Below are 23,559 nucleotides of genomic sequence, written 5' to 3'. Positions count from 1 at the left end.
ATTTTTCCGCGCTCGAGACAACTAAATCCCAGTCTAATACCGGTTCCCCACTGCGCAAAGATTCAAAATGGCAGCACTGAGTGAACATTTTCTTCACGTGGAATATTTGCATAAAATAATGTCAACAATTCTAGAAACCGAAAGTTTCGATGGTGGAAATCGATATTTTTTGTGCTTTGAGAAATAGAACGAAAGCGGTGGTGTGCTGAGGACGCTCAAGATGGGCTATTTTGGAGCAAAATGTCAAGTTTATGTCAACTTTGGACGGTGTTTTATCAATCTGTGGAACGAATGAACCATTGCGTGTTCACGAGATCAGATGCGAATTGCTCAGTCAACTATAGCAGCGGCCTGTTCCAGGAAGTATTGCAGTTATGCATAGAGGCTATGTGCTATTTGACATGGAATATGGCTCGTAAACGGCTGCAATCTTGGATTGTTCTGCGAGTTGTGCATCTGTTTTCGCTGTTCTTCCATTGTTCCATAATTTGCGAGACTCAGCATGTTCCCGGCTCAGAGGAAGTGGGCATTATAAAACACCAAAACAACTTCTCGTCAGGTACGGTTTAAGGTTACCGTATACCTTCAGGGGTGTCTCCCATCCAAGCGATGTAGCGCGTCTGGTTTAAGCTGTAGATACCTAAGACCCTATATCAAATTAAAGCTTATAGAGCTGGCTATCAAACCATACTAAAAATTTTGAAATAAAATGAATTGCCAATTTTTTCACGGCCACTAAATGCAAGCGTCCTAATCACCTTTTGGAAGCTACAAGTCAAAGCGAATTTTGTTTTTCGCCAATTTAGATTTTTCCTCGGTTTCAGGACAAAAAGCGCCAAAAAAGCGTGTCTGCGTTTTTCCATATTCAATTGTAGTAAAAAGTTACAGAACATTTTCGAAATAGGATTTAAAAAATGTGAAGTGATCGTACAAAAATCGCTCTCGAAGAAAAAATATTTCGAAATAAACAATTTGCAGACACGTTTTTGTTTTTTATATGTTAATCTAGCTACTGTCCAAATTTGAGGGCAAACAAACAAATTCCGTTTGAGTTGTAACTCTTTAAAGTGTCTGCTTCAAGCGAAAAAATTCATCCGAGAAAACAGCGCTAAGAAAAATATCTTGCTTCGCAAACAAACTCCGCCCACAAACGCCTTCAACTGGGTTCTCAGATCACCGAGCCAATCAGCGCTTGGAAAATTTACTACCATTAACTCGCGGTGAAATTTACGCGTGAATCTGCAAAAAAACCTTGCGTTTCGCAATGCGCTCAAGGCGGAGAGATAATTTTTCTGCAGCTGGGTTTTTCTTGAAGCTGGTTTGGCAAAATGGGGAAGACGAAAAAGGATACGAACGCTAGAGTAGCTGGGCGACGAGAACAAACAAAAGAAAGCGCGGCAGAGCAAATGTGCATGGATAATATTCCAATGGATCTCAATGAGTTGGACGATTCATCGGTATTGAACTCAACAAAAGAGTCACTGTAAACATCGCTGTTATCGCTGTCGAGTTCCCAAATTTTACACAACCTTTCTCTTCTCTTGACTCGATCTTTTTGCCTGCTTGATACGTCTGTAGCTTCATCCGCGGCCAACTTTCGCTTCTTCACTCATTGATGTATTTTCATTCATTCTTCACTTTTTCGAACTGGTAAACGGAGTTTTCCGTGGTCCATGTTTACTTATAACTTAACAGAATTACATCTAATACGAAAAATGCTTGGATTAACAATGCTGATTAACTGAGTAGCCAGCCAATTCGTGGTATCCATATCGGTAATACTCCCGCAAAAGTAGTCTCGGTTGATTGCATACACTTCATAGGGCTGTCAATCAAGAGGGAACTTTTACTTCCGGCCATAACGTAAAACATCCATTTCTCCGCCAATGTTAGGTTTTTTCCAATTTTGTTTTCAGAAATTAGAGATTACTCTTGGACCATTAGTTTGAACCAAAAATCCAAATTTGAAGAAAATTGCCGATCTGAAGGTATACTGTAACCTTAATTATCAATTATGAATGAAATGGCCTGGTGAGATCTGACTTGTTAGTTCTTTACGATTTTTGTCGATCAAATCCATGTGCATTTGAATTTCAGTCGAGGCTAATTTATTAATAATTGTAATATGTATTAAGCGATGTCGCTTTGACTGGTGGTACAGTCTTTTAAGCTTAAGCTTAATCATATTCCGAAGTCGTTTTCATTGTATATCAGTGTGGTTACGTAATTAATTATTGCAATTGTTATTTCTGAATTCACACATCTTAGTGTTTAATTTCTGTAGAACCGTTTTTGGGTGAATTATTATTATTAACACAAAAATTATTACTTCGATTCGGAGCTTTTAAATGAACATGTGGAGTAAAATACAAACTGCATGTAGAAATGCTATATACCAGTGGAATGATGTGCATTTGAACGGGCCCATAGAATGTTTCAGTGACAACAGAGAAAGTCAAGAGCACAGTCTTGGGATTTTCACGATAAGCAGCCAACATTACTTTAGGTAATCATACATTTTTGAGTTCAATTTGGAATTAATTTGCATGAGTAAGTTTTTCAAAAAGCTGAAATTGCATGAGTCGCTTTGGCGAGTGCAATTTCAGCTTTTTGAAAAACTCACAAGTGCAAATTAATTCCAAATTGAATGAGAAAAACTGTATGATTACTTTTTATAGTATAAACATGATAAAATTCGCCTGGAGGAAGTGCCGGAAGATCTTTCTTAAAGCCACTTTTTCTCATTTCAGAAAACTTTTTTCAAAGTTTCCGCACAAAATTTTCATCATCATCTTATGTGATATCATTGGCTTAGAAAATTTCCTTTTGTCTTTCAGCCAATCATAACTCAGAATTACGATGTGTAATTTGCACTAGTGTTACACTTTTTGCACCAGTGTTACACTTTTTGCACTGGTGTTACACTTGAACTGCACTGCTCTCAGCCAATCAGAGTCGAGTAATTTTTTCATGTATATTATTATCCATAGAATAAATATTTACTTAACAAGTCATAAGTGACCAAAAATAAAATTTAAACGGACGACTACAAAACGCTTATATATCACGACTGTATACAGTGAAGCACAGACTAGTCCCTTCCCAAAGTGATCCAAACTTAAATGTAATGTAGGATTACAAAAGGCTTATATTAGGAGGGCGTCAGGATGTTCGGTTTTGCAGATTTGGCCAATTTTTGGTTTGGTTTTCACACTTAAAAACTGCGGTTTTTCGGTTTTGGTGCCTTGTGTGGTTTGCGGGTTTTCTCCAATATAGTCTTTGGTTTTCAGTTTTTGTCAACAATGATGGCAGATTTTTGGATTTTTCTGCCCAATGCATTTGACAGTTTTTCTGGTTAACATCAAAGCAATAGACTATTTCTCAAATATCATGTGGCTGGGATAATGTCTTGTAGACTTTGACCTTAGACTTTAAACCATTGAGTTTCTATTCCTCAATTGCGAGTTTTGTCGCGGGAATAACATTGCGCTCATTCGCTCTGTTCATGTGAAATAAAAGCAAAGGAGAGACTGTTTGGTTGTAAAATAAAGTAGTTTGGTTGTAAAATGGGGCTACCATTCTGCCTACACAAATGAAAATTCTGACAACGGCAATCAAAAAGTGACTTCAGAATCCTGGTGTTTCTTTTAAACAAAAATCACCTAAAATCAGTTAATCGTGCAATTTGTTTCTAGTTTTACGTTGCTGTAGGTCTGTGGAGCCAATTTACACAAAAAACGAGCTTTTTAGACTGTGATGTGTTCTGCACTAATGAGGGAATACGCAGAAAGAACATGGAAAGTAAACCAAGTTTAGACGTATATAAATTAAATAATAGAAAGAGAGATTCTGAAGGCTACCAAAGCTTTGTTAGTGAGGGCTTTTATTTTGGTTTTGGACAAAATTGCTTGTGGTTTTGCAGTTTTCGGCGATTTTTTGCACAGTTTTTCGGTTTCTAATAGGCCCCTAATCTAATTGTTTTAGTATAATCTATTAGCTGTTCAAAACTTTATCTAATTTCTCTTCACAGACATGCTAAGAAATGGTCATTTTGTTAACAAGGGCACACTGCTGGGCTACTACAAATCTGACCGATCATACATGTATATAGTACTCATCAGTTATTTCTTTCAATTAACATTTAGGAATGCATTTGTACACACCAAATGATGTGACAATCAGAGTGGGTGAGAAACTTCAACTAAACTGTACTGTTGTCAGAGTTGTGAATTCATCTAAAGTTGAGTTTTCTTGGTATCATGGCACCCAAAGGTTGACTAAACTCACCAGGCCCTTAAACAATAAAACAATCCAGCTACTGATCAATAATGTCAGTTGGAGTGACAATGGAACTATGTGTGTAGAGAAAATACCAGCAACAGAGTTCAACCCGCGTCTGTCACCGTAAGAGTAGGCGGTAAGTTCAGATCAGTGCAGTGGATAAATCGCAGTGGCAATTTTACTTTTTTTTTCTTAATTAATGTCTTTTATATAATGTAATTTATATTATTTTTTAAATGAACACTCAAGCCAGACTTTCAATAATTAAGACATGAAAAGCGATAGTATACTTAGAGATGCAAAAAAGAGAGGGAAAAAAGCATTTATATATTAACAAAAAAAAGCTTATTTTAATTTTCTTTTAACAAATTGGTGTTGAACTGCAATTTTTTTGAGCTCTACACCTTCAAAATTACCCAAGTCAGTGTTAAATATTAAATATTTCTAGTAAAATCTCAGCTGGCAGTAAGTTAAATTCTTTCACCTGGTGTCATTAACCCACCAATGGCTCTGCTGGCTGGTAGCTTCAACTCTGTGCACTGATACATGTATTAACTAATGTTTAAATATCTCAACCAATTTGTAATTAAAGTGAATGAAATATTGAAATAATATATTTGGTGTTGTCTTACATGTAGATCTTCCTGGTCCACCCCAAGATGTATGGATCAACAATGTTGAGTTGAAAACTTATGTTCACTGGAAAGCGCCTTGGTACCAGGGTTGATTACAGCTCAGTTATGCTGTCAAAGCAAGATGCAAGAATGCATCCACTCCACTTCGTAACTGTACCTTGAAGGATTCTGTAACTCTCTGTGAAGGTGTACGTCCCCAACAGGAATCAGAGTCAGGTCAATTCATGTGTAAAATCCAGCTGATTCTTTATCAATTTTATCCACGCACCTTTATTCCAGTACCCTATATTGCCTTTGTTGAAGCCAGCAATGTTCTTGGGTCAAGAATGAGTAGTCCAGTTGAATTCACCTACAATGCCCTGAACAGCATAGTTTATAGTAAGTGTCTATTAGTGACAGGCTATTAAATGAGGCTCGATTTAGACTAGGTTAGACTCAAGACATTGCTGGCCAGCTGTCTCCTTCATTAATGTGGGGTGAACTCAGGACTTTTACAAGGCTCAGTTTACAGCTCTCCCTATGGGGTCATTTTGCTTGTGCTGGTCGCTCTTTGCTTACAGTCTTGGTAAAGTATTTTGCTCCACCTATCCTTGCTTTCCCTCTAGGTAAGTATAAATTAGGCACATTGGGACTGTGCTAGGTTATTGTAAGCTGCTCACAATATTGTCATGGCTACCTCACACAGTTGCACCTGGCTCCTACTGAACTTTCAGGCACCTTCCAACACTCAACTATTAGAGATGTGTTACTTAAAACTAGTTTAATATGTAAGTCAGTCTCTGATTTCCCTGTTGGGCAGGTAACTTTTTATTTGCCCAGGTAAGTCAGCTGCCAACTAAGTAAAGAAAAGTAAATTAAGACTTATGCAGGGCTGCTTGTCCAAAGGTGAGCTGGAGTTCTTGGGACTTTTATTCCTAGCCCTGTCATGTGGGTTATCAAATGGTGGGGGAGGTTATCTTGGCTTTCCTGTGAACTTCTGAACTCACAAAAAACAATTTGTATATTGTGATTTCATAAGATCACATGAAAGTTATTACTGACCTTGAAGCCAGTGAATATAATGTGTGAATGGAAAAATACTTGATGGATCTCATTCATAGTATACCATGATCTCGAGGCAAACATTTTTGCCTCTGATTAATCCAAGCATGCAATCACCATGCAATAAGAATGAGTTTTATAATCATAGGTCAATGTGTGTAGAGGGTGCAGTGCTTGTCAAGGGTGATTGAGGTGATTCCTTAGTATTGCATTGCGCATGTTTACTGAGCACGATTTTCGCATCATTAGCGCTCGCACATGAGCGTGTGCTCGTTCAGAATGTAAGAGATTTCACTCAAACTAAGCTCTATAGTGAAATAAATGCTCCTTTTCTTTTAAATGAGCACTGTGACCCCCACTTTTTGTTTCATAATTTCAATGAGAGAAAGTCAAACTCTGTGTGATATAACACGATGTATTGAAAAATAATCAACCTTATTTGTTGCGCACAGAGACTTCCAAAAGTCACCTAGATAACCATATTTGTCAGCACTGTGGCATGAAAACAAGTACGGTGACCCCCTCTTATTACTACATTTTTAATATCTTTTTGTCCTGTAACAACAGCATACCAAGTTTCATCCGAACTCTATGGCGGGCTCTTTTACTAGGGAATCACCTTCAGTAACTTATGTTTACAGGGGTGTCATTAAAAATTTTGAAGTGAACTTCGTTATAAGCAAACTTTCTTCTAGATGGTCAAACCAGGCGGGAAAAATCATCCTCACAGCCAATCAATTTGCCTGGTGCCCAGCCCTGAATGGAACCCCTGTGTACAGCAGCCCTTTGCACAGCAGCCCTTTGTACACATTGCAGGCGCATGAATGTAATACTGTCTGCTGTGTTCTGTGAAATGATGACTCAGAAAGAGATTAAATTAAACCAACTCTTAATATTCAGCCTGTTTTTCACTTAGCAACCGCACAACCTGCAGTTTTTCTTGCTGCCAAAGAAGTGAGGCCACGCGGTACTGTGAAAGTCTCATGGGAAGATGCCAGACGAGGCCGACTCATAGAGGTGGAGTATACTATTCTGTACCATAAAGATGGTGATAACCACAATAAGGTAAAAACTTTATTAGTAGATGTATGTACTTAGCTTGGAATTTGTTTCACACGATACAATGTTTATAGTGTGCACTATTTACTGAGGGTGTGCTGGGTAATTTGATTCATCTAAATCCATGAAATCATATGCCAATTTTTTTTTACATGATTATTCACTTATTATATTAATTATGAGTGCACGCACATTTTGATAATTTGCTGCAGTCAATCACTATGAAGTTATTTACTCAGTCTGATAATAAATCAACAGATAAGACAACCCAATTGATTTCCTAGCCGTACATGACTATTTAAGTTATTAGTGACTTAAACATCTTAATAAAGTGTTATTTTAATGTCTGTGACTACTGTGGTGCTGTTGTAGAGCTTGACCAGGAGAGCACCAGAGACTAATGCTCTAATACATGACCTGGTTGGATTCTCCCGCTACCATTTCTACTTACTGGTGTGGTATGCAGAGAAAAACACAAACACATATGGTATCTACAGTGAGGCGACACAACGTACACTGAGAACAGATGTCTCAGGTAAGCTACACTGTACTAAAAATTGTGACCATGAGGTTCCAAATAATTGAAAATCTCCTTTGGTGATGTTAGATTGGAGTATTTGATTGTACTGTGAAGTTAACTTGAGTTTGCAAATAAGACCCTATCTCTTTATTTCAAGAGGTTCTTGATAATGTTATAGTCTAGCCTTGTATTTTTGGTGTGGAATCAACTGAAACAAAATTGAGTCAAATTCGGGCCAGTGCCTCAATATTTCAGGATATCAGGTCAGTGGACTTGGCTTCCAATTGTCTAACAGTGAATTTGGGTACGGTAAGCCTGAATAGCACTGTGATTAGCCTGCATTTGGCCAGCTCTTAATGGAACACGATGTGTAGACATAGTGGAAATTTCGTGAAAAGTGCATAGGTCTGCCATCTCTATTTGTTGCAATCTGTTGAGAAAAACAAAGAATTGTCAGCTGACAGTTGAGTTTATGTAATCACATCAAGATCTCTTATTAGTCTCACCTTTTCTGAGAAAGATTCGTGAGAAGTGGTGTGTGCACTGTACTGTATGGGCCACGCCCTACAATCTCAGTGCTAAGCGTGACCTACAGTGTAGGATGAATTTCACAGACTGTTTCACAGGTAATTCTTTTCATTAATTATTTTTTTCTAGCACCAAGGGATCCTCCACTAATTACAAACTGTAGTCACTGGATTAATGTTAGCAGTGGTCGTGGATTGATGATCACCTGGAGGGTATGTGATCTTTGTCAATGACAAGTAAAGCCGGTACTTATTAATGAAGTCCAGCTGACTCAAGTGACAGTGACTGTAGCATAAAGTGGCTAAGAGTATTCCTACTCTCCCTCCCCACCCTCCCTTTCCTGGGTGAGATACTCGTCCATTGCAAAATTCTGCAGGTTATCCCAACAATTTGGTGATACCCATTGATACACCTGGCTGGAGAGAGACACTGTCAGAGTAAACTGTCTTGCTCAAGAACGCAATGCAATGTCCCCGGCCAGAGCTTGAACCTGGACCTCTTAATCCGGAGACAAGCGCACTAAGTTTCTAACCACGAGGCCACTGCACCTTCCACTGGCCTTGGTGTAGGGCGTGGGTATAATTAACAGTTAGACCCGTAGCCCTTACGGGATACGGGTCAATAGCCCATGAGGCGAAGACGAATGGGCTATTGTCCCGTGGCCCTTGAGGGCGAAGGGTCTAATTGTTTTAGTATCACCCAACTAGTCGGGCAGAAAAGGCAATAATAAAGTAAGCAAATGCAAGTTGAAAAAATATTTATTTGGGAATAAAACGAAAGAAAGCGTCACACGATTGCGCCAATTTCGCTACTCGAGGACTATTACTAATAGTCCACTGGTAGCGTAGCCAATCAAAATGCAGGATTTGCATTAGTCCACTAGTTGGGTGATACTAATGGCTGATATCCAATGGCTGCATGCTGGGCCAATCAAAGATCTGGGAATGCATTACCAAATGCTTCATTTTTTTCTCTTTTATCATAGATTCCTCACACTGAACATTTCAGTGGTCCCATGAAGAGTACACTGATTTTGTACCACTGTTCAAAAGGCTCGGGAAATGTAACACTCAATGACACGTCCGCTCGCAGTGCAGTCATAACTGCCGTGAAACTGTCTGACTCTTGCCATGTATGGATGAAACTGTGCAATGAACCAGGATTGTGTAGCTCTATCAGCAACATGTGCCTCACTCCTAGCATTCGTAAAGGTGCATACAAACACCTTCTGTCGGAGCTTCAGGGGTTTCATTAAGGATGACGCGCCAGGCATATTGGCGGGCCGTGAGGCTAATTTTGTCTGCCAGGTTTGAACATCTGGAAGAAAGATTTTCCTATAAAAAAAGTTCAGTTCAAAGAGTTTTGCCCGCCTGTGAAAACCAATTGTCCTTCTGCTGAAAACGTTCATGAAACCCCTAGAGCTTACAACTGTGGTCACAGCCTACAGATGTTCATTGTAGGAGAGAAAACAGTTTGTTTTTTGAAGAACGAGAGCTTGTTGTTCAATGCCCTATACTCTTCTCACGTGTTGATTTCATTTCAGGGATGGTCAACAGCAAGCTCTTTATGACGATTTCGAGAATCGGACGCAGTCTGTTTTGTCCCATTATATTTAAAACCAAAAACCAAGGAAAACGTACAGTAATCTTCAATTACGTTCAAAGTGCTTTAGTCATGAGATGTTTGGACTCGCATTGGTCGGAGAATCTTTCGATGTAAAGGAGCGCATGAGGGGATGTCGAAGAAAGTAAAATTTGGACGGGACCGATTCGGCTCGCTGATTGACTGCGGATCCACTCGGCTATTGCCTTGTGGATCCACACCTACTTTGACAATGTTATGATGAAATTCATGATCAATAACAAGACAGATGCATGAAAAACTGACGTCAATTTGTTAAGCATGGTATTGCATATGATATGGCATAGTATCGTATATCTCCTATATGCTTGTTGTTACTTCCTTTAGGTAACTCATCCTCAGGTCCCACAAATTCAAAGAACAGTGTCACAAAAACTGTGTTGATGAGCGTGGCTGGAGCAGTAATGGGCGTAGTTCTAGTAATCATTATTGTCACATGCTACAGAAGGTAAGGTGGATAAACATTCAGGAGTGGGCAGTGAGGACAGGGAGGTGAATTTCCAGTGAGGGGTAGTGAGTGCCTACTTTGGGGTGGGTAGTTGGCGCAAGGGGGGCTGGGGCGGAGATGTTGCTGAGCTATTGGAGATGTAGAGAAACTTAAGAGATTGTGACCAGGGGCTCCTTTCTCGAAAGTCCCAGTAGTTACCAGTCCCGAGAAGCTTTTATTTTTGTTGGCTGAGTTTACAATACATTCAAGATCGAGATAGTAATAGTTTTGAAACAACAAACATACCAGGAAACCAAACAAAATGGACTGATTTTTGAGCAGAGTCCCACACTACTATTCCTTAGATGTAGATCTTACAGTATAGTTCCAGGCACATAAAGTTACCGGGGACGGATTGACTGCGGTGAAAAATAGAGGCCCAGGAACTACGATTGAAGCCTGGGAATGAGTTTACAATAGAAACATTGGCACATTAGAAGCTTAAAAACATGCTGCACAGCTTTCTGTGCATCCCTAGCCCTACTTGCAGGCTCAGGTAATAATACAGGCTGCAATGGTAGAAAGAACAGCGGACTGCTAATAAGGTACGCGAGGATATCATTTGGTTGATTTATTTATAATTGGGCACAAGTGTTATTCCGCATTTCACTGTTGAGAAAAGAAGTCTCCCCCTGCCTGCTGAGAGGCTCTCTTGCTTATATATTCACTGGTTTGCTTGAATGGATGCAATATGTAAAGAGTGTTTGTGGCAAAAATGTGTCTTCGCACTGAAATTTCTTGTATATTGTTGGGAAATAAAGGGTTTGGAAACCTTCTTTAGGTTAATTTTGTCTGAACAAAAACTGATTCTCTAGGAAAACAATACACCAGCTTTCCATTAGTGACGTTAAAATGTTGCTGCTCACCAGGAAAACTTAACTGGGAAAGCAGATAAAGTTCGTAACTCGATCTTTTGGTTCAAAAGATCAACGAAATCCTGCCATTTTTTTCAAACTTGGAGCCTAGCACACAGCCAAAACTCGCGCATGCTTATTGCGCTTTCCTGCTCTGAATTTGCCACACATCTTGCTGCTAGTCACTCAGCCCATGCCACTTCAAACTTCAGGGATTGCTCACATTTTAACGTGGGGGAAACTGAACTCGGTCTGTTTCCAATTCAGAAGCAGTTGAACGATCTCTGCGTTATACCAGGATAGTGCAGTAATTTGCTCATCGGAATCAACATTTCTTTTAACAGTTCGGTAATTTACCAGTGTTTTTTTTTCCTTTTTCTTCCAGGAGGCGTGAGAACGGAACATCGGGACCTCCCTTAAGCGATTTTCTGGTAAGACTCAAGTACAATCAATCTGAGTTCAATCTGCAAAATCTTTCATCAAGAGATGAGGTTTACTTAGGTTTTCACTTTCGGGCAAATCAAACATGATTTCTTGAGGAAGATGAAAAAAATGATACAAGGGGACTTGAAAAAAAGGTTTGATGCGTTTATTTAGGTGATATGAATCAGGTTTGGAGTCCAGCAATAGTTTCTTGAAGACGCATTTCTGAAAGAGCGATTGTTTGCGGCTGAAAAAATCTGTGACAAGTCTTGTTTCTGGACTCTGACACATCGCGTACTTTGGTTGGTTTTTCTTCTCTTAGTTTTTCTCGCTGTAGTTCTCAGACCCTTTCTTTCTCCTTTGGCAGGTTATGCCCCCGGTTATCCATGGTTATGACGAGGTTGAAGAGCCCTTGGTCAATAACAACTGTTACAATGTAATCACCGTGCAGTAACATGCTGGATGTGAAAGGACCCTATGAAAGAGCCGTACACAATTGCAATAAGGTCCTCAGCAAGGGAGCTGTGCTCAGGAGTGTACTACTCATACGGCCCTTGGGAAAAAAAAGGGCCCTTATGTGGTAATGTTCCATGTCCGGAAAAGTTCTTGGAGAAGTCCCCGAAAAGAGAGGCGCTTGAGCCGTTTGGGGTCAATTGTTGCGAACCAAGCCCTCCGCAAGTTAATATTTTACATCAGCTTGGCTCCATAAGAATTCCTTGGCCTTGAGGTGCAATGTAGGTCAAAAACTGGATTCTCCGACCCCGAAACGCTATTTTCTCCCAATGCAGATAAGATCAAAGGTCTATATATGCACTGAAAGGAATAAGTAAACACAAGAGGGGATAAAGATTAAAGAGTTAATCCACGTATAGGCTTTATTTTTAAGGTTAATCCCTTTCAAGTTATTTCTAGACATAGTACCCAGTTCTCTGGCGGATAATGTTGCCACTCGTGTGCGTGGATGTTTTGGTGGCTCTTTCTAAACTCTCCCGGGGATCTGAGATGTGATATGAAAATAACTTGAGGGGGATTACCTTAGGAGTAAGGAACATATCGAGGAATAACTTGATCTCTTACCTTTCAAAAGTTCACGCTCTCTTGGTAAAAGAAAGTATCTAACAGCAACCACCGCAATATAGTTTATTTTAAACGGATTGGATTGTACACTACTGCCGGTGAAGGTAACATTAAGTTTCTCTCAGCTCAATTCTCTTAGCTCTTTATTCGCTGACAAATTAAACTCATTTTCATGTGAAAGATTTCACATGTTCTTGGTAGTTCCGAGTTCAAATTCTTGGCTACTCCTCTCAATAGCCTGCTGGTTTGGTTCCTGCCGGTTGGCAGTCTTATGTTCAATTGCATTTTTTCCCTCGGTTTGACTGACATGCCTGATCACAACTATGACAAATCTGCTTGGTTCTCACCACTGAGCGTAAGCTGCGTTGCTGTCCAAAGACAAAGTGTCTAATAACAGTGTCCAGTAACATGGCGTCTATTTATACCACAATTGCTACTGATCTCGCAATCTGATTGGCTAATTTGCCGTTGTCGATCCAGACAACGCTGCTCTTGTCAGTGTGTCACACAATGCCTTTTCAGCTCGCACTCTGAAAAAAAAATTTTCTTTGACCTTTATATTGTGGTAAAAAACAAATTGAAATGTGGTTAAGCGTGGTCTGCACTCTTATCGACAACGATACGCGTCATTTGTTGTGGACTCACTCGGCTGTGCCTCATGAGTCCACAACATTTTGACCACTGATGACACATCGTTGTCGATAAGAGTACAGACCATGCTAAACCATATTCGATTTGTTAGAACAAGGTGGCTGAGTGCTTTATTTGGTTCAACCTTGTTTCTGAGCATTCATCTATATCCCAAAACCATTTACCCGTGAATTTTTTTTTTGAGATGACAATCACTCATATAACCACAGACCGAATAGGACTCCACTCAGTCTATTACCAGTACTATTCAAAAACTCTGACAGAGGTAGACGTGCTTAACTGACAGTTAAATCAGGTACCTAAAAATAATGGAAACGGGTGTATCTTTAATTTATTTTAATTACTACACTTCGTGATGTTACTTTTTTAGCAAGTAATTTTTGGCCACACCTTGTATGGCAGTTTCAATTTATCAGTGACAGTTCACAGATGGACCTCTTTGAGTTTTTGCTAGTCAGTCCTTTTTTCCTAGATGAAGAAATATCCTCTTGACAGAAAAATACCCCTTAAGATTTGTTCGTCTGTGTTCTCAGTTATCACTGTACTCTTTTTCCTAGTTTGTAAACTTCAGTAATAAAATTTAAAGTGCCACTATGATCAAATTCTCCATACCCATTTTTTTACATTTTCGCACACAATAGGTCTTTCCTAGATTGTTTGCCAAATTTCAATCTATTACGAACATTAGAACTCATGTCGTTTGGACCTTTATTTCCGAGAATTTATGGCTGCCATTAATTTTCCTTGTTCCAAGTCTTGGTTGAGAATTTGAGAAAATGACGTCATTTTCTCCAATTTTCAACCAAGACTTGGAACAAGGAAAATTAATGGCGGCCGTAAATTCTCGGAAATTAAGGTCCAAAAACCACGAGTTTTAATGTTCGTAGAAAATTGAAATTTGGCAAGATATCTAGGAAAGACCTAATGTGTACGAAAATGTAAAGAAATGGAAATGGATATCGAGAATTTCATCATAGTGGCACTTTAATAGTGATTCACAAAAGTGCTGTGGTATAATTATCACTTTCTATTCTTTTTCTAAAAAATCGAACATTCCTATATCGAGGTTAATTTATTGCAATTTTAAATGATTTATCTAAGTACTTTGTTTGTTGCAAGCAATAGTACTAGTTCAGGGTTACTGATATGAAAATTTGCTTTCATGTGTTAAGAATGGCTGGCTCAACATTTTTTTGTATATGAGAAATGTTTTTATCGGTGCAGAGTGTTGATGAGAATTTCTTACCCAAACATTTTTTATGAGTGGATTAACATCAGCAACAAGCCAAATTAAAAAAAAAGCAAAATATTTAGAATATAGATATATTTTTTATAGCATACACTAAAATTGTTATGGCGTTCAGAAATTGAATATAAACCAATAAACTTTGAACATTAATGAAGTGTCATGGCTTTTGGTTTCTGAGGACCGTTTGACGGATTTGATTGTTAAGCAATGTTGCTGCCCACATCCACAGCCAACCCAGACAGAATCCCACGAACCAGCCCTGTGGAACAAAAAAAGACTTCACAAGTAAATGCAGTGCATGGTCGAGTTCTGTGAAACTACAATGAGCTACAATAACACCACAGTTAGCATCAGAACAACTTGTTTTACACTCTAGCCTCGCTGCCATACAAAGGCCAGGTCACTGAGCAGACAACTGTAAAATGGTCTATTGTGTTTTGCAATTTGAGACCTGGCAAGTGTTAAAGAGGGTGGGTTTTTTTTACATGTACCGAAAAAGGTAATTTTTTGCAAGCCAAACTGCGACCTTGTAAACAACTGATGGTGTTTTTTGGAGCATTCTCATCCGTCCAAATTAGCCACTTTAGAAACAAGAGGAAATCTGGGGCGAGTCCACAAACCACTGTGAGATGTGACTCGCCCCAGATTTCTCCTCATTAATTAAGTGGTGAACTGTCTATGAAATTAAGACAATTTTCATTTCGATGTTATCGAGATTTATTAGTATCCTGAGCATTTCCTCGCTTTGACTGAAACTTAACTGGATCTTGTTCCCACCCTCTGAGCAAACGTCTTTCTAATTATCGAAGATCACTAATTTCCTTTTGGTGCAAACAGGACAACTCGGATTAATATTAATTGAATTAATATTAATCCTGATGATTATTATAATCCAGTAATAAATTACTATAATTCAGCAATAGATTATTGTAATCCTTTACTGAGGTTTGAGCCATGCCTTAATCTGAATTATATTATTCTGATAAATATTAATCCACCGTGATATATGCCGGCTCCGAACCTCGAAACAGTTAGTGTCTTTGGGATTCTCACTATTCTCATGCAGCTGGTAGTTATTCCCTTTCTCAAGCTCCCCTTTTTTTGTAAAAGCACATGCCCATGGCATGGATTCGCTGGCGCAGAGGCGCTTGTTCCTATTCATTTACTCCTAGGGTCAACATAGTGGTATCTACCAGCTCTAGCATACGCATGGAATCGTCATAGCATGTGACTGATGTGATCAGTGTTATGTCTCGTCAGTCCCGTGTTATGTCTGCAGTGTGTCTGTCATATAGATCTGTTATATCCATTCACATTCATTACATTCACGGGAATTTTATCTGGATTATAATAGAGATAATGATATCGGATGATATTATTGATAATAATCTAATCATTCCAATTGAATTATAGTAATCTCTTACTGAATTATAGTAATCTATTACTGGATTATAATAATTTATTACCAGATTATAATAACCCTATTATAATCTATTATTGTTGTTATTATTATTATTATTATTATTATTATTATTATTATTATTATTATCATAATCCACGGATTAATACTAATCCAAGTTCCTCTGTCCAGGAATCCAATGGATTCTTGCCAATGTGCAAAATGTGGCTCATATCGTGAGACTCATCAGCCCTTCCCATTTTCTTTTTCCCAGTCCACTTTATACTTATCATGCTTATCCTTATAAAAAAAATGCAACTTAAATTGCACAATAGAGGATGAAAAACCCCATGCATACATGCCTTTTTATAACCCTATGAGGTAATCTCTGAGCTAGCTGTTTTCAAAATGGTATCCAGCCTCCCGCAGACGGTTTCCACGCGCGTTTAGAGCCATCAGCCACCGTGTCCTCGCGAGAATACTCGTTGTTTCCATCAAGAAATGGCCTTTTTCACATTGACCTGTTTTGGCTTGTTGATGGAATGCAAGTGCGTCTCGCAAATTGAAAATAAAAATATCCAGCTCTTCCAAGCGGCTTGACCTCACACACTCGTTGTCGGGAAATGGCTGTCAACTTAAGTGCCACTATGGGGTAGGGTAGGGAAGAAAGAGATATAGAGTCCGTGACATGCTGAAATTTAGCATTTCACTTGAATTTGAAACATAGTAGGCGTATAGCAAATTTTCCAGGATGAAGCAATTTTTTTTTTTGTTTCTTGACATAATAATTTTGTTTTAGAGATTATTTCCCGTCTAGGTATTGGTAGGGAGAGTATTTGTCGTCTTGTGACTGCCTGAAATGCGATCCTCGCAAAACAAAAAATGGACTCCTGTGTGATGTAAACAGTGCATCGTTATTTTTCTGGACTACGTGTAACATCGTTAAATTCAGCTCTCAAATTTCCCTTTCCTCTTGCGATGACAGACGTTTATGCGACTTCTTGAACATTTCGGTACTTGTAAAATGGCTGGATTATCGTCGTCGACTGCCAAAAGAGGCGGTAGAAATCTGGGTCAGCAAGCAAGCTCAAACGAAATGGCGGAAATTCTGCGCGCTTGGGACGATGAAGATGACGAAATGGTCGACTTTATACGGACTTCAAAGGCCAACCGTGAAAATCTTTCCTCGGCTTGTTCACGAAATACTAATGGTTCGGCGACTGTGGCGAAATATTCGTCATCATCTGTACGAGTGGCGAAAACTGTGTGCCTCTTTGTCAGTTTCTTCGGCTTGGTGAGCAGAATTTCTTACTCATGTTTGCAGTGAACCTAAAATGTTTATAGGAATGTTCTGTTACAGCTTGCGTGACTTTTAGTGTAGATGCTCGCCTCATTGAGCACAAACAATATGCTGCTTTATTATATGGCTAGCTCCGTGAGCGGGCAAGATGAACCAAATCCTGCACTGTGATTGGCTACCCGAGCGGGCAAGATGGAGCTATCTTGCCCGCTCGGGACTACTCGCCGTGTCCCGCAAGAAAAATTTCCCCGAAAGCCACATAATAAATCCTTTATTGACCAAGCTTGTTCGGTCAAGATTACTGGATATTGGCCTCGTTCTTTTTTTGCGTGTTTATGGACCTCGACTCCGTCTCGGTCCATAAACACGGAAAAAATAGAACTTGGCCAATATCCAGCCATCTTGACCTCACACTTGGTCAATAACCCATATATGTCGCTGCTATTATAATGACAATAAGCCTCGAGATCGACTGGTAAACAAATCGAAGAAAGGCAATCGAACCAGTTTTTCATGCGTCTGCCAGCACTGTCAAAGTAGCTGTGGATAGGTGATAGCCTGCAGACTACTTTTTCAATGTTATGATGAAATTCATTGTCAATAATAGGACAGACACATGAAAAACTGGCGTAATTTTTTTTTTCACAAGAACTGCAGAAATCCTCATGCACTCATTGGCTAATTTTCATTGTCGCGTTTTGGACAGACACATGAATTTATAATTTATGTGATGACCATGCAACGAGTGAGAGCGGACAATTTGACATCCACAGCTACTTTGACCTTTTGACAATGTTACATACATGATGAAATTCATTGTCAATAACAGGACAGACACATGAAAAACTGAGGTAATTTGTTTTTTTCTTTTCAATAAATTATTGCATAAATTATAAATTCATGTGTCTGCAGGCTTATGGACATTTATAACATAGCCTTAGACGAGCACGCATTCTGACTGGCTGATATGCTCGATCCATTTGCCCGTGGGTTGCATGCTGATGTCAGTTTGTTTATTTGTACTTTTTCTCAGAAATTTTTTTTTTTTAACGATGCCACTTTTTTAAGGCATAATTCCTATTTTTTTGCCTAAAATATGGAAAAATCTAATAATTCTTTTGGAGATGAGGAAGATAATTCCTGTGAGCTACCAAATTTCTAGCGCAATGTTTTTGTCGGGCCTCCACCTTGCTAATTTAAGCGAGCAGGAGTTGAATGAGCTGGTTGAACAAGCACTCGGAGATGGACCAACAAAACAACAAACTGGTCTGTATCAGCCGAAAGCCATTGAAATGCCTTTGGCGAGAAAAACTTGAACATGAGAGTTTTAGCAAATATCTGTTTTAAGTGAAGTCTTACAAACAAAATCCTTTTGTTCCAAAAACATTAATTAAAGATGATAGTTTTTCAAATATAGGTAGCCTCTGATGAATTATTTCAGATCCTGGGTTTCAGTTTTGCTAGATCGCTCGTCGTTTGATCGTGAATTGAACTCTTGAAGAAACAGCTGCTCGCAGGAATGTCTGCATCTTGCACAAATGTAAGCTTGCATTTCTGACATCTTCCTTTAAGCCTCAGTCTTCTGCTCAGTTAAGCTTATTTTACCAAATAACTAAAGTAACAAAGCATCCTTTAAAGCTGTTCATGTGTTTAAGTTCAGCCTTAGACTTGCAATTCATAAAATTTAAAACAAAGTGGAAAGGACATCATAACCCACAAACCTGCTATTGAATAAGAGCATCTCTAACAGCTCAAAGCCAGGGGTTTTTGTTCACTTTCTTCTCCACTCTCGCTTTTGAGAAATGTTTCTTTCCATATTGTTCTTTTGTTGAAGAGGCCATGAAGGACAGAGAGCTCAGCCACCAAAAGCTTCAACCATGTGCAGTTTGTTTTCAATTCTCCAGAAAACTGATCCAGTTTACTGTAAGCTTAGTCAACTTTTGAGAAACGCTTTTACCGACTACAATAATTATTTTCGTTTGTTGTCAGCTTGATATTTAGGTTAACTGAGCAGTTTGAAGTTGTTTGTTTGTTTGTTTGATCAAGTAAATATATTAAAACTATAACTCGCCGCAATCCAGGAAAAATTGTTGGTGTGTTGCTTTGTCAGATTTTTGAATGAACATTTTCACGCGGTTTTAAATTGATGTAAGCAGGATGAGATTTAATAAATATTATCTCAAAAGTCTCAATATGTTTATACAAGAAATGGTAAATATGCAGTGTGGAACTATCGAGTTATGGATGCTCTTGGGAGGTTTGCTAAGCACTCAAGAAGCTTCTTTCTTCTATGCTTCTTTCATGCTTAGCAACCTCCCGCATGTGTCCATAACCGGATAATTGCACGCTGCACGCTTACCATTTCTTAATTGTCAATTATTCCATGAGCGTGCATTGGATATGAGTTGGCTTATCATTATAATCATCCGATATCCACCAAGCGTGAGTGGAATATTGGAATATTGAAAACACCCCTAAAATATAGAAAACTAAACTAAAAAAAAAACTCTTAAAACATAAGGTATAATGGCTGACAACCCATGATGGCTAAGCCAATGAAAATGCTCGAATTGCATTAGCCAGTGATCCAATTCGTAATAATGAAAATTAGCCATTGAGCACACAAGGATTTCTGCAATTATTGTTAAAACTGCAAATTGTTACTAATTCATTACTTGCAAAAAATTTCAGACACTAGAATTTCGGGTGTTTTATTTCAGAGATTTAATTGGAATTTCCTTAGGGAGGGGGAGGGGGTGGGTTCTTTAAGACTAAAGAAAAAGATATAGAAATGTTTGAAGCTTAAGGCAATTCCCCTGAAATAAAATTGGATTTAGATTTTTGTTCAAACTTTGTCCAATGAATATTTATCATATGAGAACTTAAATTATAAAATAAAAAGGGGGGTGCCCGTGCTCGTTAAGGAGCAGTGAGGCATTGAAAGTGTCCCATTTTAGCATTATTTAATGCTTATTACAAGAACGCATTCTAAGTTATTGTAAACTCTTTGTGAACCCAGACTCATGAAAATACACCTCAAACTACAGTCAATACTTGTGTCGGACACAAATAAACTTTTTAAGTTTGATTTTGACAGACAGCTGAATCTTTGTTAAAATATTGGAACCAAATTGCCTGCTACGGCTATCAAACTGCAAAATAGAAAAGACTACAATGCAGCTGCTATTTTTCTTTAGTTATTTATTCCATTTTCAAACATAGAAATCAGATCAGTCTTTTCTCACGCAAAGCTAATGATTAGTTGATTAAAATGACTGGAAAAACATTTGGGGTGTCTGAGCTCGTTAGCCAGCTGTAGCCATTTTTCAACTGACAGAACTTAATATTAAGGCAAATCCGCCGTGTTTTCAATGTGCGCGTGCACGAACGCGCGCTTATGACGCCATAAATTATGCGCAGTAAGGATGCGCAATGCAATACAGGGGAATGACCTTAATATTGGAATTTTCAGTGGAGTTGGGGGAGAGAATATTTTGTGGAACTACACAATTTTTGTACACTAATCTTATCTCACCTCAGATGGATTGCAGACGAAAATTTGGGACACTAAGCTGCTGAAACATAGCTAATGAAAATTTACCCCAGCAGCCTGCAAAACACATTTTAGGCTGAATTACTTCTGTGAAAATGTTAGATTTACTGCACCCTCAGAGTTTTACAGATACACTGACAGGAAAATAAGAAAAAAAATTATATCATTCAAGCCATTATGTTTCTGACCTCAAACAGACTGTCTTTTGCATGTCTGTTCACTGTTCCTATGGTCTGTTCAACTAATCTCTCTGGTGCTGCAGTGGACATGGGCATAGTTAGAAGAATGGTGAGCACATGGTGTGTATCCTCTAGGTTCTTTCAAACATTTAATTTGTTTTTGATTCAGAGACAATCCAGGCAAACCCAGACAGCTTGTTATAAGTTTTTTTTTTATGTTTTAGACCATCTTTTTGCTTGGTTTAGAGCACAATGTTTGAGCATTTTTCGCACATGTTTGATTTTTTATAAAGTGAATTCAAAATGAAGACATTGATATTACTGTTACCTAACACTAGGCTAGACTTCCAGTAGTTCCTCTTTTGCTTAGTCCGTCATGCATGATGCGAAAGAAAGCCACAATAAAAAATGGCCACACAACGTGCTTGAATGACTAAGCGAAAGAGGGACTACTTGTAGTCTAAGCTAATTACACAGAAATTCTTGGAAAGCCAGTTTAATGGCTAAGTGATTCTGACACTAATATTGCATCATTTTTATTAATAGTAACAATTTTCTTCCCTTTCTACACAGGGTACTTCTGTGGCAATCCTAGGACCCACATTGATAGAGTTGTCCTGTCAAATTGAAACAAGCCTGGCACACATGTCATATGCATTCACATCTCGCTCTATTGGTTACCTCACTGGGAGCATTGTTGGCGGCTGGTTATTTGACAAGTACAATGGGCACGTGGTGTTATCGCTGTCATGTTTGTGGGCCACTCTGATGATGTGGGTTTTGCCGTACGTTAGTAGTATTTATGGGTTGGTGGTTGTCATAACACTGTTAGGAGTGGCGCTTGGATCACTTGACACAGGTTTGAGAGATCAAATAATATTAATAATGTTGTCAACATCAGTCAGAGCAGAATTCTTGCCATAAAATGTAAAATGTAACAGTCTCACTGTTTCAAATTTGATATATCGTACTCTTTACTAGATAATTGACAAATTTAATGTGCGGTTCCAGAAACTAACCATTTTTCCCGCACACAAGGGATTGGAATTTCCTGGATATATTTTCTGGAAAGTTCTACCCAATGCTGCTTAGGGAGATAATGAAATATGGTACATGTAAAGATAATTTTCTTGGAGTTTTGTTTTGAAGTGGCTACTGAGGCATTGATAATGAGAGAATTTTAATCCAGCCAGTTAATTTAAAGCACCCTAATAGGGAAACTATTTTGCATGAGACCATATATGTGACAAAAACTTTAAAATTCTCCCTAAGTCTCTCTCATGTTTGTGTCAGGCCACCTGGCTTGGCTCTTTTGTGAATCAGTTCAATGATGTGGATGGTTATTTACAAAATTTCCATTTCTTTAAAACTGGCTGCTTGAGATACATGTAGTAATAATAATATAATAATAAGTAAATAAATAAATAAATAAATAAGTAAACTATAAAAATGAGAATTAAAATTTTGTTGTCACTGACTAAACAACTTTTTGTGTGGACGTTTCGGTTAAAATACTATAACCTTCAACATAAATGGCTACAAATGCAAATGAGTGCTTTAAAAGAGCGGCAGAAACGTCACTTGGGATTGACAAGGGCCTTGTAAAGGTCAGGAATGTAAATGTGTTCATTAGTGGTATTCGGTTCGCAAATTGAGTGCCACGCTTCTAAAAATAATCTTTTTGACTATTAGGAACAGGGGTCAATGATCTTGACGCCATCAAGGTCAAAATCATGATTGTTTTGTATGCAATGTTGGGCTAATAAAGAATTCCTGTCTCCCTTGAAAATCGCTCTCTTGTGTTCTCTAGTCCTGGATCTTAGGGCTCTCAATGTTTGACCGATATAGACTTTGTCACAGTCTTTACAGTGATTTTATAGATCACTCCTGTTGATAGGTCTTTACTGAATTTGTCTTTAGGTTTTTTTAAAATAGAGCCAACGGTCTCACGGGTTTGTGGGCAACATGGATATTGAAGTGATCTAAAGTTTTTGCGATTTTCTCTGAAGTTCCTTGAATGTACGGCAAAGTAACAACACCTCTTTTAGTTTGAGACTGGTTTGTAGAAACAATGGTACTTTGACAGCTTCTAATAAATTGGTCGGCATAACCATTGATCTTTAGAGCGTCGACCACGTGTTGTACTTCGGATAATTTGTCTTTTATCGTGCCTGACTACAACTATGGTATTTTTAGAGTAAACTATGTTTAATGTATTAATAGCACTGTCGTGCTAATTGGGGGACACTGTAAATACATGTAAATAATCAAACAAATATTGCAAATAGAACATAAACTATAATAATTAAGAATCCCAACTGGTGGGAGGCTAACCAGTTGGCTATTTACACAACGCAGTCGAAGATAGCGGTAGGGTGGAGGATTTGAACCAGGGAACTCCAGATTTCAAATCCAGTGCAATTGCTCCTGGCTCTGTCTATTTGCTTCCAACTGTCCTTCGACCAGCTCCCCCCCCCCTCCCCCACCATGCCCTGCTATCCATTGCAAAAGTTCATCTCGATACAGACTCACCATGTGCATGTAATTCAATACAGTTGCTAACAAATACTTCAACATTTTCAAGGATAATAAGCCTATGGGCATACACTGTATTCTCAAACGACCCTGTTGCGGGTCGAAGTATCATAGGAGGGAGGGAAATTTACACCCGATATCTGCACT

General features: G+C 38.6%; 3 protein-coding genes across 5 annotated transcripts in view; all 3 read left to right on the top strand.

Annotated features, from left to right (window-relative positions):
• The first annotated feature begins 193 nt into the window (after positions 1-193).
• LOC145499477 (uncharacterized) lies at positions 194-5,083 on the top strand. Of its 2 annotated transcripts, none has more exons than XM_081478994.1 (3): positions 194-559; positions 4,146-4,417; positions 4,941-5,083. In XM_081478994.1, exons 1-2 carry the CDS (start codon positions 241-243, stop codon positions 4,406-4,408), a joined length of 582 nt encoding a protein of 193 aa, XP_081335120.1. In that variant the 5' UTR covers positions 194-240; the 3' UTR covers positions 4,409-4,417; positions 4,941-5,083. The 2 variants fall into 2 exon arrangements, with proteins under 2 accessions (XP_081335120.1, XP_081335119.1); XM_081478993.1 differs by having other exon boundaries at positions 4,920-5,083.
• A 74-nt stretch (positions 5,084-5,157) lies between these two features.
• On the top strand, positions 5,158-13,056 carry LOC145499476 (uncharacterized). Of its 2 annotated transcripts, none has more exons than XR_014050945.1 (8): positions 5,158-5,294; positions 6,874-7,022; positions 7,389-7,551; positions 8,194-8,276; positions 9,050-9,275; positions 10,033-10,737; positions 11,432-11,477; positions 11,837-11,859. XR_014050945.1 is itself a non-coding variant. In XM_081478992.1 (8 exons), exons 1-8 carry the CDS (start codon positions 5,243-5,245, stop codon positions 11,921-11,923), a joined length of 927 nt encoding a protein of 308 aa, XP_081335118.1. In that variant the 5' UTR covers positions 5,158-5,242; the 3' UTR covers positions 11,924-13,056. The 2 variants fall into 2 exon arrangements, 1 of the variants encoding a protein (XP_081335118.1); XM_081478992.1 differs by having other exon boundaries at positions 10,033-10,153; positions 11,837-13,056.
• Positions 13,057-14,794: 1,738 nt separating this feature from the next.
• Positions 14,795-23,559, top strand: part of LOC145500468 (sodium-dependent glucose transporter 1A-like) — a 31,953-nt gene continuing 23,188 nt past the window's right edge. Inside the window, exons 1-2 of the mRNA XM_081479980.1 lie at positions 14,795-17,139; positions 21,451-21,736. Of these exons, the coding sequence (XP_081336106.1) occupies positions 16,837-17,139; positions 21,451-21,736 (589 nt within the window). The 5' untranslated portion in view covers positions 14,795-16,836. The remainder of the gene's footprint in view (positions 17,140-21,450; positions 21,737-23,559) is intronic.

Source organism: Orbicella franksi, chromosome 10 (genome assembly GCF_964199315.1).
Source record: "Orbicella franksi chromosome 10, jaOrbFran1.1, whole genome shotgun sequence".
In the NCBI taxonomy this organism is placed as follows: domain Eukaryota; kingdom Metazoa; phylum Cnidaria; class Anthozoa; order Scleractinia; family Merulinidae; genus Orbicella; species Orbicella franksi.
Note: the sequence above shows the minus strand (reverse complement) of the source record. Positions and strands in the feature narration are given on the sequence as shown.